Here is a 16,594-nt window from a genome sequence, read left to right as displayed (position 1 = left end):
TCAGAGGTTAATTAATGTTGTTACTGGAACTTTCTCTAGATGAGCAACTGTTTGATTTGTATATAACTTTCTTAATGACTGTTCAATGTTACCTCAGAAGTGAATACTAGAAGGTAACATTATTCTTTTCTCCTTGTCTTTTTTCCACACATTTATGGATGGATTGGTTATGATTTGTTGCAATTTATTGCTGGAGATTAACTCCTGTGCAAACTTTTACTTACATGTAATATGGCTGCATGCAGTTCTCCTTGAGTTCTTTGTCCACCACAATGTCCACCACAGGTACATCAAGGAGGTGTGTCAGAATACATCCTAATCGGACAGGGATTGAAACCTTTGCACTTGCTACCAATTTAGTCCATGCTGGATGTGCAGCCAACTGAGCCAATCAGCCTACCAATGAATTTGAATTGCTATGGCAACATACATTTTTGCACGCATGTTGTAGCCTGGAGGCTGGAAGTGTAGCGAGTGATACTAGAACTCCAAATTCTTTCCATCACAAGGCTGATCAAGAATTTCCCCACCGACCATTGCCAAACATTTGTGATTGATATCCAATATATGTGACCATGTTATGAATACGTATTGTTTGGTCAAGTCCTTGAGAAGAACTTGAAGCTGGACCTTCTGGCTCAGAAGCAGAGACTGTACTATGAGTCCTCCTCTACGTTACAACTTACAATGTAATAATTCATTCATACTGTCTGGTCTTGTAGATGGTCAGAGCTAGTCTCAAGTCATTCACCAATTCCTGCCTCAGGCGACTCTGTGTGAAGTTTGCACGTTCTCCCCGTGTCTGCGTGTGTTTCCTCCGGGTGCTCCGGTTTCCTCCCACAGTCCAAAAATGTGCAGGTTAGGTGAATTGGCCAAGTTAAATTGCCCGTAGTGTTAGGTGAAGGGGTAAATGTAGGGGAATGGGTCTGGGTGGGTTGCGCTTCGGCGGGTCGGTGTGGACTTGTTGGGCCAAAGGGCCTGTTTCCACACTGTAAGTAATCTAAGTAATCTAATCACTGGATCCTTGGCTCTAATCAACCTTGTTCACTTTAACAGTTGTCTGTTATTCTTTATGGCATGAAGGGATTGAATTTTCTCTGTATTGTATTCTTTAGGTTGCAGTTGATAAAGTTTCATTGAGGCCCCAGGTTAGCAAATATTCAAAATATAGTTCAGCAGCAATTTAGTACACGTAAAAGGTCAATTCATGATAGAGGATAGCATTTTGCACTGGGCACTGTTAGATCTCTTTCTGCATTATTCAGACAACAATAGGACTTTCAGCAGATAACAAACTGATTTATTACACTGATCAGTAGGTTATATTGTAGGCATGCTGTAACCAGCAGTATAATGATGCAGCATTTTGTTGAAAAAGCAGATTGTGAATGGCAAGAGCACTGGACTCTCAGGGTTAACTATTATTTGACAGTGAATATTTCCTCTGAGTATAGTTTCAACCCAACAAAGGTAGAATGGGCACTGAATGGTACATGTCATTAGTTAGAATTGCATCTGTATCTTACAGCTTGAAGATTTTTCTTGCAATGTAATTTGTTGGAGGTGTGAAATGATTACGATGCAGCAAAGGCAATTTGGCATCTCGGATCATCTCAGGGAACACGTGGATCAACAGTTTATGTCTTCACCAGTAAGGTACAAAGATTGAGGAAGATACAGAGGAACAAAGGATAAGCAGGGTGGAGGAGAGCCAAATCAAACCCAGAATGAGAAATAGGAAGGGAAGGAATGATTAGGTGAAGAGAGAATAAAAGCCCAAAAGGGAAAAAAAAGCAAAGTATTTTAAATTTGATAATTTTAACACTTCTAACAATTTATTGCATTCAAGAATACAATTTATCATTTGGTTATTTTCTGAGCCTGACTGGCAAGAAATGAATTTTCCTAATTAGCCTGTCCAGAGTTGTTATAACACATCTTTGGAGAAAGTGGGACTTGAACCCAAGTCTCTTGGCTCAGGGATAGCAACATACCACTGTGCCACAAGAGGGTCAAAGGAATTAATAATTATCATGTTGTTAATAGAGAGCTTACGCTCTTAATCAACAGACAGCAATGACCATGCAAATGTAGTTAATTCTTAAAATTATAAGGTTGGTGAGGGTAAGAGATTATTAATGAAAAGCAATGATGTAGTGTAATAAATTTACCATCAAATCCTAATAATTAATAAAGGCCTATCTTTTAATTCCTTGAACTGTTGGCTAATTTTCAATGCAGCAAATTATTAACATGCCCTTTTTCTCAATCAGGATTAGATCCATTAGCAAACATGAAAAGAAAATGCACGAGAGGAATTCGACCCTAGATTGTAGAAATGATCTTCAACGCTTAATCATAGAGTCATAGAGATGTACAGCATGGTAACAGACCCTTTGGTCCAACTCGTCCATGCCAACCAGATATCCTATCCTAATTTAGTCCCACTTACTTTCACTTTTTATGTTTCATTCTATATCATGCAATCCTGCAGATTAAGTTAGGCTGATTTATTTAATTTAAATTAAAGCATAAAACATTTTGACATACCTCTCTTTTCCGTTGTTTCTCTGAGTTTTCTGCAGAACCTCCATTGATTTTTTTTAGTGGATAGTGAGGATTCATCGGCCCAATGTGTAACTTGCTGTTATTATTTCTCACTCTTTTTGATTCCGGGGTTACATGCCAGTTTGAGCAGTCTCAGTCACAGCTTTACCTCAGAAGATAGTGGATTAATTCATAAACCAATGGATGTTCTTCCTTTGTTTCCATTGTGTCTGCCTGCACAGACCTTAATATTATGGCTTGAGTCTTCTGATCTGAGTCAGAATTCCTATTTCCCATCCTGATCAGACTAAACATTGCCCACTCACCACAGGAGGAATTTTTCAGGCAAACATCCAAATGCATGAGTCTTCCCAGTAGAAGTAGCATGTCAAAAACAGAAGACCCCAAAGAGGATTGATGTGGAAATCATGCCCTTCTTTTTCAGCAATTGCTGAAGCATAATTTCATAGGTCCTGAAGTCACTTTGACTTCAGCTACTGAATGAAGGTAGGAATGAGAGACAAGTGAAGGTTGGGAGCCACGGTATAGGATTTCGGGTGGGTGAGGAGGTAGGTGAAGGAGGGGGAGGTGGATGGGGTGGATGAGGAAGCAAGTTTCCTGGGTGGATAGAGGGTACAATTATTAGGTAGGTGGGTGGTAAGATGCACGGGGTGTGAATGGTACTAATGCCACAGGGCTGAGGGGATATGTTAGCTGTTGGGTGGAAGAGGTTAGGTGAAATATAACTAGGTGAGATCTTAGGATGGACAAGGGATAAGGTCAGGAGGATTATTGGGGATGTCGGTGTGAGTCCAGTTGAAGAAAGAGGGAATTGGATTTGGTCAGGGGGCCTGTCTCAAGGGTGTGGAAGTTGGGTCAATTTAGATCTGGTGGGAGGGCTTATGGGGGGTTAGTGTGATCTACTAGGAGGAACATGTGATGGGCCAGATGTTGGGAGGGTGGGTGGCTGTGATGGGTGCCTGTAAGGAATCCAGAGAAGGTAGAGTCCAAGATTGCATGGAGGGGAGAACAGGAGATATTGGAATTGTGGACATCAGGGGTCAGGTTGAGGTAGGAATTGGAGGGTAGTCAGGAGTCGGATCAGGAATGCAACAGGATTCAGTTTGAGGTTTAGTGCTGTTTGTATATGGGAGTCAGAAGAGTTGTTGTGGGGTAATCAGTGATGAGCCCGGCTGGGAAGTTTAGCCTAATTGATAGCCAGGAGTTACAACAGGTATTTATTTCTCTAACATTTCCTGGCTGACTATTCAAGTCAGAATCATCCAAAGTTTCTGACTCAATGGAGTTGAGGATTTTTTGGAGGTTTCCAGACCAGATCTTTGCCCAGTAGGATTTCCAACTTCTCTGAAAAGCACCCAGCATTGCAATGGGAGTTTCAGTGTACATATTGTGCGCATTTCCAGGAATCAAGTTGGAACCTAAGACCTTCTTAGAAGAAAAAATACATCCAAATGAAAGTATATGCCTTTATTTTGAGAAGATTTTTCTGTCAAATCAACATCAGCAGGTCTGTAGTGCTAGCAATTAAAGTTGAGAACCAAACTAACCCCAACCTGTATTGTCAGCACCTGTCAGGTCTGGTAAAGATAAGATCATCCATACAGAATTTGCAAGGGCATTTACATCAGAGGAGCAAGATCCAGTGCACTAATCCACTTTGTTCCCCTCACAGATCTGGAGTAACATCAGAGGCCAATGTCAAGAAGCAAGAGATGAACGATTTTAGGGATGGCACTGATTGGGACCAGCTCAGAGGTCAAAGCCAAAGTACCAGCTAAACTCCCACAGACAATGAACAATATCCCTTACTTTCAATTTAAATACCTGCTCCAGGACACCCGCATCCTCAACCTTCAGTAGAGGATGTGGGAGCTCCACTTTTCTTTTGGCCAGAGAGGGACCCAAGATATCTTTTGGTCTGGCATTCTATCAGATTAAATCTTGTGGCATTCTGCATTGGTAATTGTTAATCAATTGTTCATTCCTATATCCGCAAACCCCAGTGAAGTCAGTGGCAAAGGCAAACTTAACACTAGTGTACGTGCTTGGACATAGCCCTGTATAGCTTTGGGACAATCATTTCTTCAACAGGTAATGGCTTTGCAGATAATGGGGCCTTAACCATTTGCTGGTGGAACTACAAACATCAATGAGGTGAAACACTTATTTTGATACTCTTTCCATTGGATGGTGTATTATCTGAGACTGCTCTTCTCGTAGTGACGTTGGATCTTTTAACATTGACTTGACAGACTCACATTTCTTCCAAAAGCAGTTTGTCTCCAACAATACAGCACAACATTGGAGGGTCACATCACATTACGTGACCAAGTCTTAAAATTGATACCTTTCTAACTTAGAACTAAGAGTCTTACCTAAGGATTCTGTTACCCAGGGGTTAGTAGTGGGACCTTTGCTTTTTCTGTCAATAAAACAATGATCTATATTTTGCTGTGTAGGGGACAATTTCAAATTTTGAAGGTAACACAAAACTTGGAAGTATTGTAAACCATGAAGAGGATGTAAACTATCAAAAGATATTGACATGTTGGTGGAATGGGAAGATAGGTGGCAAATTAATTTCAATGTAGAGAACTGTGAGTGCCTACACTTTGCTTCCTAGAATAGGGAAAGGTGGAACAAAATAAAGGATACTGTTCTAAAGAACACATAGAGACACTCAGAGAGACCTGAACATTTAAGCACATAAATCATTAAAGGTTGTAGAACATATAGAGAGCTGTTAGAAAATTATGTAGCATTCTAGATTTTATGAATGGGGCATAGAGTCAAAGAGCAGGCACCATTAGTGTTTCACATTGTGACAGTCACCAAAGATCCTTAGATAGCACCTTCCAAATCCATGACCACTTTCATCTAGAAGGACAAGGGCAGCAGGTATTTGGGAACACCACCACGTGGAAGTTTCCCTCCAAGCCACTCACCACCCTGACTTAGAAATATCTTGCCATTCCTTCACAGTCGTTGGGTCAAAATCCTGGAATTCTCTCCCTACCAACATTGTGGGTCAACCCACAGCAAGTGGACTGCAGTGATTCAAGAAGGCAGCTCACCACAACCTTCTCAAGAGCAAATAGGGATGGGCCTTCAATGCTGGCCAGCAATCCCAAGTCCCACAAATGAATAAAAAAATTGTGGTGACACTCTCTCGCTGTCCAGTTTCCTAAGTTTTGTGAGAACTTGACTTCTACAATTAAATTCAAAATGGTGAATGCAAGTGAAGCATGTATTTAAAGTTTCACAGTTAATTAGTAGTGTGTCCTCTGTCCTCCATCAATTAAGGTCAAATGTGGGTGAGCTAAAGGCAAGTCAGGATCAGATTTTTGAAGATTCTACACCCAAATATAAGGTTTCTGGAGGAGCTGGCAGGGATAGATGCAGAAAGGTTGTTTCCCTTGGGGGAGAGTCTAGCATCAGAGGGCACAATCTCAAAGTAAGGGATCGTCCATTTAAGAAAGAGATGATGAGGAATTTCTTTTCTCAGGGGATCATGAATTTGTAGAATTCTTTATCGTAGAGGTCAGATGGTTAAATACATTCAAGGCTGAGATTTTTAATCAGTATGGGAAGCAAGGGTCATGGAGAAAAGGCAGAAAATTGGAGTTGAGGGTTATCAGTTCAGCCATGAGGAGGATTAACACTCACAGAGAGAATATAAAACAGATCATAAAAATGTTTTCTTTATGGCCTGATCGTAAGAATTAGAAAACACAGTCGACACAATAAAGCAGGCAATAGCTCTTTAAAACTACAAGATAAATAAAATGCAAAAAATGGATTTTATGCCTTTTATTGGGAGAAAGACAGAAGGAGAATTTATAGATAATGGTGGTAGATAATGGGCAGAGCAGACTAATCAGCTTCTTCCAGCTGAATGTAAGTTGTTTGACTTTGAGATCCTCAAAGACTCGAACCCTAAATTTAACCGCTCAGTATACATGTCAATTGTGAATAAAAATTAATTCTTAAAAGAAAATCCCTTTGGAATCACTATGGAAATTAGAACAATATCACTGCTGGGATTTACAATGGCAGTATTTTCAGAGACCAGTGGAGTCAGTGAAAATAACACTACTTCTGATTAGTTTGTCACCAAGTTCCTGTTCTGGAACCATTTTCAGAAAGGCCAGGTCAGGGATAAATCCGATATTTTCGAATCAACCTGCTCAGAGGTGATACGACTTCTTCACCAGGTGAGATCTGAAGACAGACCTCCTGGTCCAGAAGTAGGGACAATATCACTGCATCAGAGGAGTCCCTATCAGGGATAAAGCAAGCTGTGGATTGCTTGCTAGGTTTCTTATAAACCAATGATCAAAGGCGAATTGGGATCAATCGCAGATTTCGTGTGATGTTACAAGCAAAGTAGCTGTCTGAATGGGTCCTCTTGACAACAGAATAGGAGAGCATGCTTGAAGGTGACTTTGAGGCCCCTCTCTCTACCCCCATCCTATGTGATCATAGCCACAGCCACAGACTGTCCTGTGAAAGAGGTATCCCTCTACAACAATGATCCATCATATGTGCCTAGTATTTTTCAAATATTTAAGAAGTGCCGAGTTGGTTTGTTAGTGCAGCATGTTGGGGTCAGGCAACTTCTTCTCCCTTAACTGCAATGGCTGGCTGCAGTTCCTGCAGTTCCGGGGGACCTCAAATTGACCCTCCAGCAAGATTCCCACCTGCCTCTGATTGGTTGGCAGCTTACCCTACGATACCCTTTGTCAAAAGTCAGCAGGGATCAATGTGAGGTTGTTTACTCCCAACACAGGCGAGATTGGGTCCTGTTGGTAAATGTTGGTACCCTAATTAAAATTGAAAAGCTGTGCCTCAAATTAGAAGCACAAGATGTCACTGGACTGAAACAAAACTTTCTGGGAGCCTAAAGGAGATTGCTGCATTATAATAATTCCCAGATAGATCAGACCTTGCACCCATTCTTTACCTGCGTACCTGACCTGCTCCATTCGCCAGGCTCTACTACATAGTGAACTCATAGTAGTTGCATTTACAGTGCTGCTTTGTGCCTATCTCAGGTTAGAAAAAGTAATTGCAACAGAGCTTTGATGAATGTAACTTTTCCCAATTCGTTCTCTACAAGTTTGCATGACCATTGGTATTATATTATAATTAGCAAATAAAGAAGCTTGAACGTGAACTCATGTCATTGCTTTGAATTGCACCGTTTTCCAAAACTTTTGAGTAAGGTAAGTGCAATTGGTGAGTTCTATTTTTCAGAACTCCACTTGTACAGTATTTTACACTGCTCTCATTTTACATTTTCACATTAATTCTCAATAAGAAGTAACACAGTCCCTAATATATTTCAAACATGTAGGTGGGTTTAGCTCCTTAAATGACCTGAGATGCAACAGGCCAGAGTCTGATTTTACAACCCATTCAAAAACCACCCACTTTGAGAATTAAAATTAGACCTGGGCTAAGATGTCAAACAATCGATTGCAAACTGAGGGTTGCCCGTTCTCATACAAATCTAGGCAGCAATTATTTCTTAGAAAATAAAATAGTTACAGTGAATGTGAACAGTAATAACAGCCAACACTGTACTGGTAAAATGGAGGAGAGCAATCTCATCCTTCAAATTGACATTGGTTATGGTGAATTACTGTATTTGAAGTTTTTTTTTATCTACGCCCATTCATGTGACTAAATAGGCAGGAGCAAAATGGAAAAGCTGCTGTTGTCCAGCAGAAAAACCTAATTTCTTCATCAGTCAAGGCTTGGCTCTTGGCAACACCTCACTGGAATACTTCCTGTGAGATACACACAGTCATTTTGTGGATTGAGGATTTGGTAACACTTGTATCAGCAGCAGAGTTCAAATTGGCTGCTGGACAAATCACTTTGGTAGAAAACAGCAGAAAACAGCTTGTAAAATTAAACTGCTTGTAAAATACAAAACACAACATGATACAATTCTACACATACCAGTACATTATACTGGTTATAGTCAAATGAGATTCAGCTCCCCTCTTTTAACACTTCTCTTTCAGTCGCATCAAATATTTTTGTTTCTTTTTAATGATCAGCTACCACACTTCAATTAAAACATGTAGTTAACTTGTTCAAATTGAATGAATCAATTACGAGTGAAAGAAAGAGGAATTTTATTACCCATTAGCCAGGAGAAAAAAAATAAGATACAAAATCAAATGCACACAAAAGTCAGTTAATACGTTAAAAAAAAGTGTGCTGTTCAGCTGGAAAGAATACTGGCTATGCAGTTTAAATGTCCTTTAGAGGTTTAAGAAACCATAGATACTTAATTATTGATTTATATCCCTAGCAGTTGCAGAATCTATGGTTACCTTTGAGTTCTCAGTGAATCATTGTTTCCCCAATTTGCTTTTTAATGAGGTGTTATATTCTGAGAGCTTGAAAGAAACACAGAGACAGACATGTAGCTCATCTTGTCACGAATTTCTTTGCCTTCTCTCTGCTGTATTGCTCAAAAAACAACTCCTGAAATATGTAAAATTTGTTTATTTACTTCCAAGTCTGGCTCATTGTCTTCCCAAGCTAGCTAACTGGCAAGGGAGCTATTTATCTCCTATTTCTTAAAATACCATAGAAGTGTGAACTAAAATAGATATAAATTTCTTGATGCTGACTCAGTGGCTTGGTTTTGATGTTTTTAGATTAGATTCCCTACAGTGCAGAAACAGGCCCTTCGGCTCCACAAATCCACACTGACCCTCCGAAGAGTAACCCATCCAGACCCATTTCCCTCTGACTAATGCACCTAACACTATGGGCAATTTAGCATGGCCAATTCACCTGGCCCACACATCTTTGGATTGTGGGAGGAAACCAGAGGAAACCAACACAGACACAAGGAGAACGTGCAAACTCCACACAGACAGTCACCCGAGGCTGGAATTGAAGCTGGGACCCTGGTGCTATGAGGCAGCAGTGTTAACCACTGAGCCACTGTGCCACCCTTATGTTGTTACATAAACCTGTAATTTCAGTGCAGACTGGTTAATTTATTCCACCTTAGTCCCCTGTACTTGCTACATCTGTAATCAGGTGACCACAGCACTATTTTTGGGCCGATTTTGTGCTTTTCCTGAGATTATTTAAGTCCATTAAAAGGTCTTAGTTATAACAATCAAATGATGGAAGTTAACATTTCATTGTCCATATTGCCCACTATCAAAACATACTTAAATCTTTGACTATAAATTTATTTGAGACATCCTGAGATAGGCATTATATCAATGTAAGTATTTCTTTCTTCTCTCTGTCTGAAGCAATAATTCTGCAGATATTTTTGATGAAACTTGTGAAAATGTCTAGGGGCTTTCAGTTTGTAATTTTAATATTATTGTAAACACATTTACACTGAGGAATTACAGAGGTCAATACATTTTTTCATAAAATTGTCATGATATAAACAATAGTGGGATGTGTCCTTGAGTCATGAGATTCTCTTGTGGTGGTTCTTTGCCATCGCACAACAGCTTGAGGTCTGGAATTCCTGGACATTGATAATTACTCTATGAGCACTTACTAAAATGCTATCAGAAGTTTCCAGTCCAAAACGCAGAGTAAAAATATTTGATACAAACATACTAGGCATTCAATTACTTATCATCATCTCCAAACTTTAGGTATCCCAAACTGATGGAGTCTTTGCTGATACAATGTTATGCTACATTGCTGTATTGCACCAGAGCAGTAGAAAGTTCCTGTTTGTCTTAACAGTATCATAAGCTTAATTAAGTACTTTGAAAAGGGTAGGTGTGGCAAAGAACAAGAACACTAGTGTGCTCCTTTCAAAATATGCAGTAGCAAAGGCACTAGAAAATCTTCTCCATCCATCAGCACTAAAAAGCAGAATTAAATAGCTTCCAAAATGAAAGGGAACAAGGGAGAAACAGCCTGTCATGAGATAGACATTGTCATGTAAAAGTTCAGGGAGTTTGTTAAAACGTAACTTTCTGGATTATTTGAAAGGTAAGGAAGGAATGAAACAGCTCAATGCTGCATAGAAATACACGTCGACTTACCGGTGGTCTCAACAATTCCCTCCAGAATCACCACAATTTCAAACTGGTCACTTCTCAATGATCGCTGAGACAGGTCAAAGAAGGGACTTTTCGGATTGATTTCATGACAGATAGTCAGAGGGGAAACCAGAAACAGTTGGTCCGCACCAGTCCCAAATCCCACATCCAACTCACACTGATCCAAGGGCAGGAACTCTCCTTCTGGGGTCTGCCTGGACTGAAGAAGAGAGAGAGAAGGTAAAATTAAATCTGGAGCTCGTTCTTTGTATTGTTCCTGTTTGCTCATTAAGCATTTTCCTAGGTTTTCACATACACTACATTAAGAATACATAATTTTCACATATAACTCAGATCTGTGGACTATTAACACCCTCTAAAAAACAAATATTCATTTATATATCTTAGAATCCAAATTTGCTCATGTTCCAACAATCAATAACTACAACAAATCAATTATCATAACATAAGAACAGCTTGCCAGCTTCAAGAATTCTATAATTTTCATCTATCTTTCATGCAAAGTATTTAAAAGCTGCCTCAAACAAAGTCGCAGCAACAGTGCGGAGATGAAGGTCACATCACTATGGAGAGCCATTCAGCACATTATGCACAAATGAATTTTTCCAAAGTCATTTGCAGTTATAGGTTACACCATGTTGTTACATGTCTCATAGAAAACAAAGCAATTGGCATTCAATCAACCCCACTTTCATCAGTATCTGCACATGTAATCATTCATTGTTTCCAAAGTGTTCAGTTATTTTTCTAATGCACATATGAGTTCTTATTATCAATTTGTAAAGGAGTTACTCATTCCAAAGGTAATGTTCATTCCCTTGGGAATATTGTTCCCAAGGTGTGTGTAAACAGAGCAAATTACTTGGTTCTGGATATAAGTTTGCTCGCTGAACTGGAAGGTTCATTTTCAGGTGCTTCATCACCACACTAGGCAATATCATCAGTGACCCTCCAGCGAAGCACTGTTGTTATGACCCACTTTCTAATTATGTGTTTAGGTTTCCTTGATTGGTAGTTTTCAGAAAATTGATTTTCAGGAAATGACATCATCACAGGAAATGACACCACCAACCCAATGAAACCTAAATATATAAATAAAAAGTGTGTCATAACACCAGTGCTTCACTGGAGGCTCACTGATGTTCATATGGTGACGAAACATCTGAAAATGAACCTTCCAGCTCAACGAGCAAACTTATATCGAGAACCTCATTCTGAGCTACAAATCTTCTTAAAACTCGCTAAATTACTTGGGTGTAATTTACTTCAATATTTCTGCTGGTTGGCATTTCCACATTATGTTGTTGCTAGTTATTTTTTATTTGAGTGTATAGTGTTGGGCTTAAAAATATCTTCAAGCCAGATCATTAAGGGTTAATCAGTAAGGGTTCATTGTTTATGGTAATGAGCAATTGAAGCAAAGTGGAAAAATATGTGAAAACAGGCCTGGTGTAAAAAAAACCATGCCTATTTTGGCTCAGAGGTAAATACATAACCTTGATTGTCTTTAGGAACCATTCTTTAAGGGAGTCACCTGGAAATCTTTCAACTTGTTTCTGCACAAAAGAATATCTGGAAAGGTACTGAAAGTAGTCTGAAATGGTGATTCAGCATGTAACCTTAGATTCAGGGACTTTGCCTCGTTCATTGGACTTTTCACCATCAGATTGGGGTTTGTGAGATCTTTGCTATGGAATCGGAGATAGGGCTCCGAGTGCCACTTACCAAAATCTCTGATGGATAGAAGGCAGTGTGAGACTCACTTGTTTATATTATGTAGTTTAAACTATAGATTCACTCATTGGTTTACATAGAGTCATAGATTCATGCAGCATGGAAACAGACCTATCAGTCCAACTAGTCCATGCAGAATATAATCCCAAACTAAACTAGCTTGGAATCCTGGCCTATATCCCTTCAAACTTTTCCTATTTATGTATCTATCCAAATGTCTTTTAAACGTTGTAATTGTACCGCTATCCACCACTTCCTCAGGAAGTTCATTCCACATGCAAACCACCCTCTGTATAAACAACATGCTACTTTTGTCTTCTTTAAATTTCTCTCCTCCCAGCTTAAAATGTACCCCTAGTCTTGAAATCTCCTATTTTAGGGAAAGGACTATTACCATTAACACTAGCTATATATCTCATTAATTTATAAATTTCTTTCAGGTTGCCTCAGAACACAGGGAGAAAATGAGGACTGCAGATGCTGGAGAACAGAGTCAAAAAGTGCGGTGCTGGAAAAGCACAGCAGGTCAGCCAGAATCCGAGGAGCAGGGAAGTCAACGGTTCAAACATAAGCTCTTCATCAGCAATGCCATTCCTGATAAAGAGCTTATACTTGAAATGTCGACTCTTCTGCTCCTCAAATGCTGCCTGACCAGCTGTGCTTTTCCAGCACCACACCTTTTGCCACCACCTCTCAACTCAGGACAATGGTTAAGCCACTTTTGGAATATTGCATGTAATTCTGGTTTCCTTCCTATCAGAAGGGTGTTGTGAAACTTGAAACGGTTCAGAAAAGATTTACCAGAATGTTGCCAGGGTTAAGGATTTGAGCTATAGGGAGAGCTATAGGGAGAGGCTGAACAGGCTGGGGCTGTTTTCCCTGGAGTGTCGGAGAATGAGGGGTGACCTTTTAGAGGTTTACAAAATCATGAGGGGCATGGATAGGATAAATATACAAGGTATTTTCCCCGGGGGTGGGAGAGTCTCGAACTAGAGGGCATAGATTTTGGGTGAGGGGGAAAGATGTACAAGGGACTTAATGGGTAACTTTTTCACACAGAGGGTGGTGCATGTATGGAGTGAGCTGCCAGAGGCAGTTGTGGAGACTGGTACAATTACAACATTTAAAAGGCTTCTGGATAGGTATGTGAATAGGAAGTGATTAGAGGGATATGGGCCAAGAACTGGCAAATGGAACTAGATATAGGTTGGGTTATCTGGTCAGCATGGAGAGTTGGACCAAAGAGCCTGCTGTATATCTCTATGACACAATGACTCCTAGGTTCCAGCGAAGAATATCCCAGCCTATGCAGCCTTTCCTTATAACTCAAACCTTCCATACCCTGCAACATCCTCCTAAATCTTGTCTGAACCCTCTCTAGCTTGATATTATCCTTCCTTTAACTGGGTGACCAGAACTGGATACAATATTCCAGAAAAGGACTCCATGTCCTGTGCAACCTCAACATAACTTCCCAACTCCCATATTAAGTAGTTTAGGTTAATAAATTTGCTTTGAACGAATGTACCTTCTTGTCTTCATTTTGATTATACCATAAAGAACCTGCAAGGTACTTTCAATCGAACAATACATTTGGCACAATCTGAGCAAAATGTTCAAGAAGGAGGATATTGTGGCTGGGGAAACATTCCATGTCCCAGAATTGTCCTAAATGATGGGTTCGGTGAGCTAGTGAGGTGGTTGGCTGGATTGGGTTCCCATAGTTTTGGGGGATTTGCAGCAAACTCCCAAGGGTCTACTCCATACCCGGAAGGACTGTCTGGGGAAGTAGGTTTTCCAAAACAAAGTAAGGGTGCTGCCCAAAGGGTGGATTCTGCTGACCAGCCTCTGTACGTTGCCTCATGAGGTGTGAGAATCAAAGGAAGCGGACAGTACATTGACTGACAGCCATGACTGCAGTAAAACAGCAGAAGATTGTGCTGGCAGAGGGTTCTCAAGTTGGCCACTGCCCAATATAATAAGAGGGTGAAACTTGGAAAGTGAATCCAATCACTGTAGACTCTTTATTATCTTCAGCTGATTGAGAAAGAGAGAGGTATCTACAATGAACCACCTTGATGCTGCAAGTGCACTCCAGGTGGTGAATGAATGAATTTATTCATTCCACTGGCTCACACTAGAACAAAAGGTAGACAGCGATTTAGCTGTGCGAAGTTACACAGCATAGTTACGACCTTTTGGACCATTGAAAGTTAGCTTGGCAAGGCAGCTACAGGTCCTGAGTGATGGACTCCTGAGAGTGGCCGCCACAGGCAGAACTTGACAAGATAAAACTGAGCTAACATGACCAAGAGTTGAATAATAGGTAATCATGTAGGAAACCAGACAACCAACATAATGCTATGATGGTGGACTCAATCTGCTGGTTCTGGAATGTAAATCTTTGAATATAAAGTTATTAAGACATCTCACTCTCATTATGAGTAAAGAAAGTTTGTAGGAGAGAGAAGGAGAGACCAGCTTTTGTGTTTGATTGAGGTAATAAATTGTTTCCGTCTGGATGTGAATTCCTCCGGTGTCCATAGTCTCTGAACTGTTAATTCTTTGTGATGTGGTTTATGTATGTTTTTGTTCCTTGACTGCCAAAATGCTGTCTTATGTCATTTCTTTATTCTCCTCTCTGGAGTTCGAGATCTGGGCTGGCATTAAGCTGATTTCGCTTTAAGGAACTATCAGTGATTGTGTAAAAGAAAACCATGTTATGGAGGTGTTTATGTGGAATTATAGTTTTTTAAGGACTTGGTAAAAAACAGATACCCCTTGGAATTGATTGCAGTCATATGATACCAATTAAAGAAAGGAAATTAACTTAGATGGCATAACTTATTTCCTTTTTCCTTAAAATGCGATACTTTGTGTGTTGCATTTTGTTTAAGGGGAGAGTTCTGGATAACTTGTAAACTTCAAAGACTTTATGGTTGAATTATTATGCTTGGAATTTCATTTTCTCTCCAGAATGAACTTCCAAATATTAGAACATAGAACATAGAACATAGAAGAATACAGCGCAGTACAGGCCCTTCAGCCCTCGATGTTGCGCCGATCAAAGCCCACCTAACCTACACTAACCCACTATCCTCCATATACCTATCCAATGCCCGCTTAAATACCCATAAAGAGGGAGAGTCCACTACTGCTACTGGCAGGGCATTCCATGAACTTACGACTCGCTGAGTGAAGAACCTACCCCTAACATCAGTCCTATATCTACCCCCCCTTAATTTAAAGCTATGCCCCCTTGTAATAGCTGACTCCATACGTGGAAAAAGGTTCTCACTGTCAACCCTATCTAACCCCCTAATCATCTTGTATACCTCTATCAAATCACCCCTAAACCTTCTTTTCTCCAATGAAAACAACCCCAAGTGCCTCAGCCTTTCCTCATAGGATTTTCCTACCATACCAGGCAACATCCTGGTAAACTTCCTCTGCACCCGTTCCAGTGCCTCCACATCCTTCCTATAGTATGGCGACCAAAACTGCACACAATATTCCAGATGCGGCCGTACCAGAGTCTTATACAACTGCAGCATGACCTCAGGACTCCGGAACTCAATTCCTCTACCAATAAAAGCCAGTACGCCATATGCCTTCCTCACTGCACTATTTACCTGGGTGGCAACTTTCAGAGATCTGTGTACATGGACACCAAGATCCCTCTGCTCTTCCACACTACCAAGTAGTCTACCATTAGCCCAGTAATCCATCTTTTTATTACTCTTACCAAAGTGAATCACTTCACACTTAGCTACATTGAACTCCATTTGCCACCTTTCTGCCCAGCTCTGCAGCTTCTCTATATCCCGCTGTAACCTGCCATATCCTTCCTCACTGTCTACAACTCCTCCGACTTTCGTATCATCCGCAAACTTGCTCACCCAACCTTCTAACCCTTCCTCCAGGTCATTTATAAAAATGACAAACAGCAATGGTCCCAAAACAGATCCTTGCGGAACACCGCTAGTGACGGCACTCCAAGATGAACCTTTGCCATCAACTACTACCCTCTGTCTTCTTCCAGAGAGCCAATTCCTAATCCAAACCTCCAACTCACCCTCAATGCCATATCTCTGTATTTTCTGCAGTAGCCTACCATGGGGGACCTTATCAAACGCCTTACTAAAATCCATATATACCACATCTACCGCTTTCCCCTCATCTACCTCCTTAGTCACCTTCTCAAAGAATTCAATAAGGTTTGT

The 16,594-nt window shown here is 40.4% G+C and overlaps 1 protein-coding gene across 4 annotated transcripts in view; it reads right to left on the bottom strand.

Annotated features, from left to right (window-relative positions):
- LOC140465806 (G protein-activated inward rectifier potassium channel 1-like) overlaps positions 1-16,594 on the bottom strand; it is a 487,432-nt gene that overhangs the window by 453,393 nt on the left and 17,445 nt on the right. For 3 of the 4 annotated variants that reach the window (XM_072561598.1, XM_072561599.1, XM_072561596.1), the window contains exon 2: positions 10,620-10,836. In XM_072561598.1, coding sequence (XP_072417699.1) covers positions 10,620-10,836 — 217 coding nt within the window. Of the gene's footprint in view, positions 1-9,959; positions 10,088-10,619; positions 10,837-16,594 lie in introns of those variants that run through there. The other variant, XM_072561597.1, reaches the window with a different exon arrangement.

The sequence above is a fragment of the Chiloscyllium punctatum genome, chromosome 42, assembly GCF_047496795.1.
Source record: "Chiloscyllium punctatum isolate Juve2018m chromosome 42, sChiPun1.3, whole genome shotgun sequence".
Lineage (NCBI taxonomy): Eukaryota > Metazoa > Chordata > Chondrichthyes > Orectolobiformes > Hemiscylliidae > Chiloscyllium > Chiloscyllium punctatum.
The sequence above is the reverse complement of the archived record's forward strand: the minus strand, read 5'-3'. Positions and strand labels throughout refer to the sequence as shown.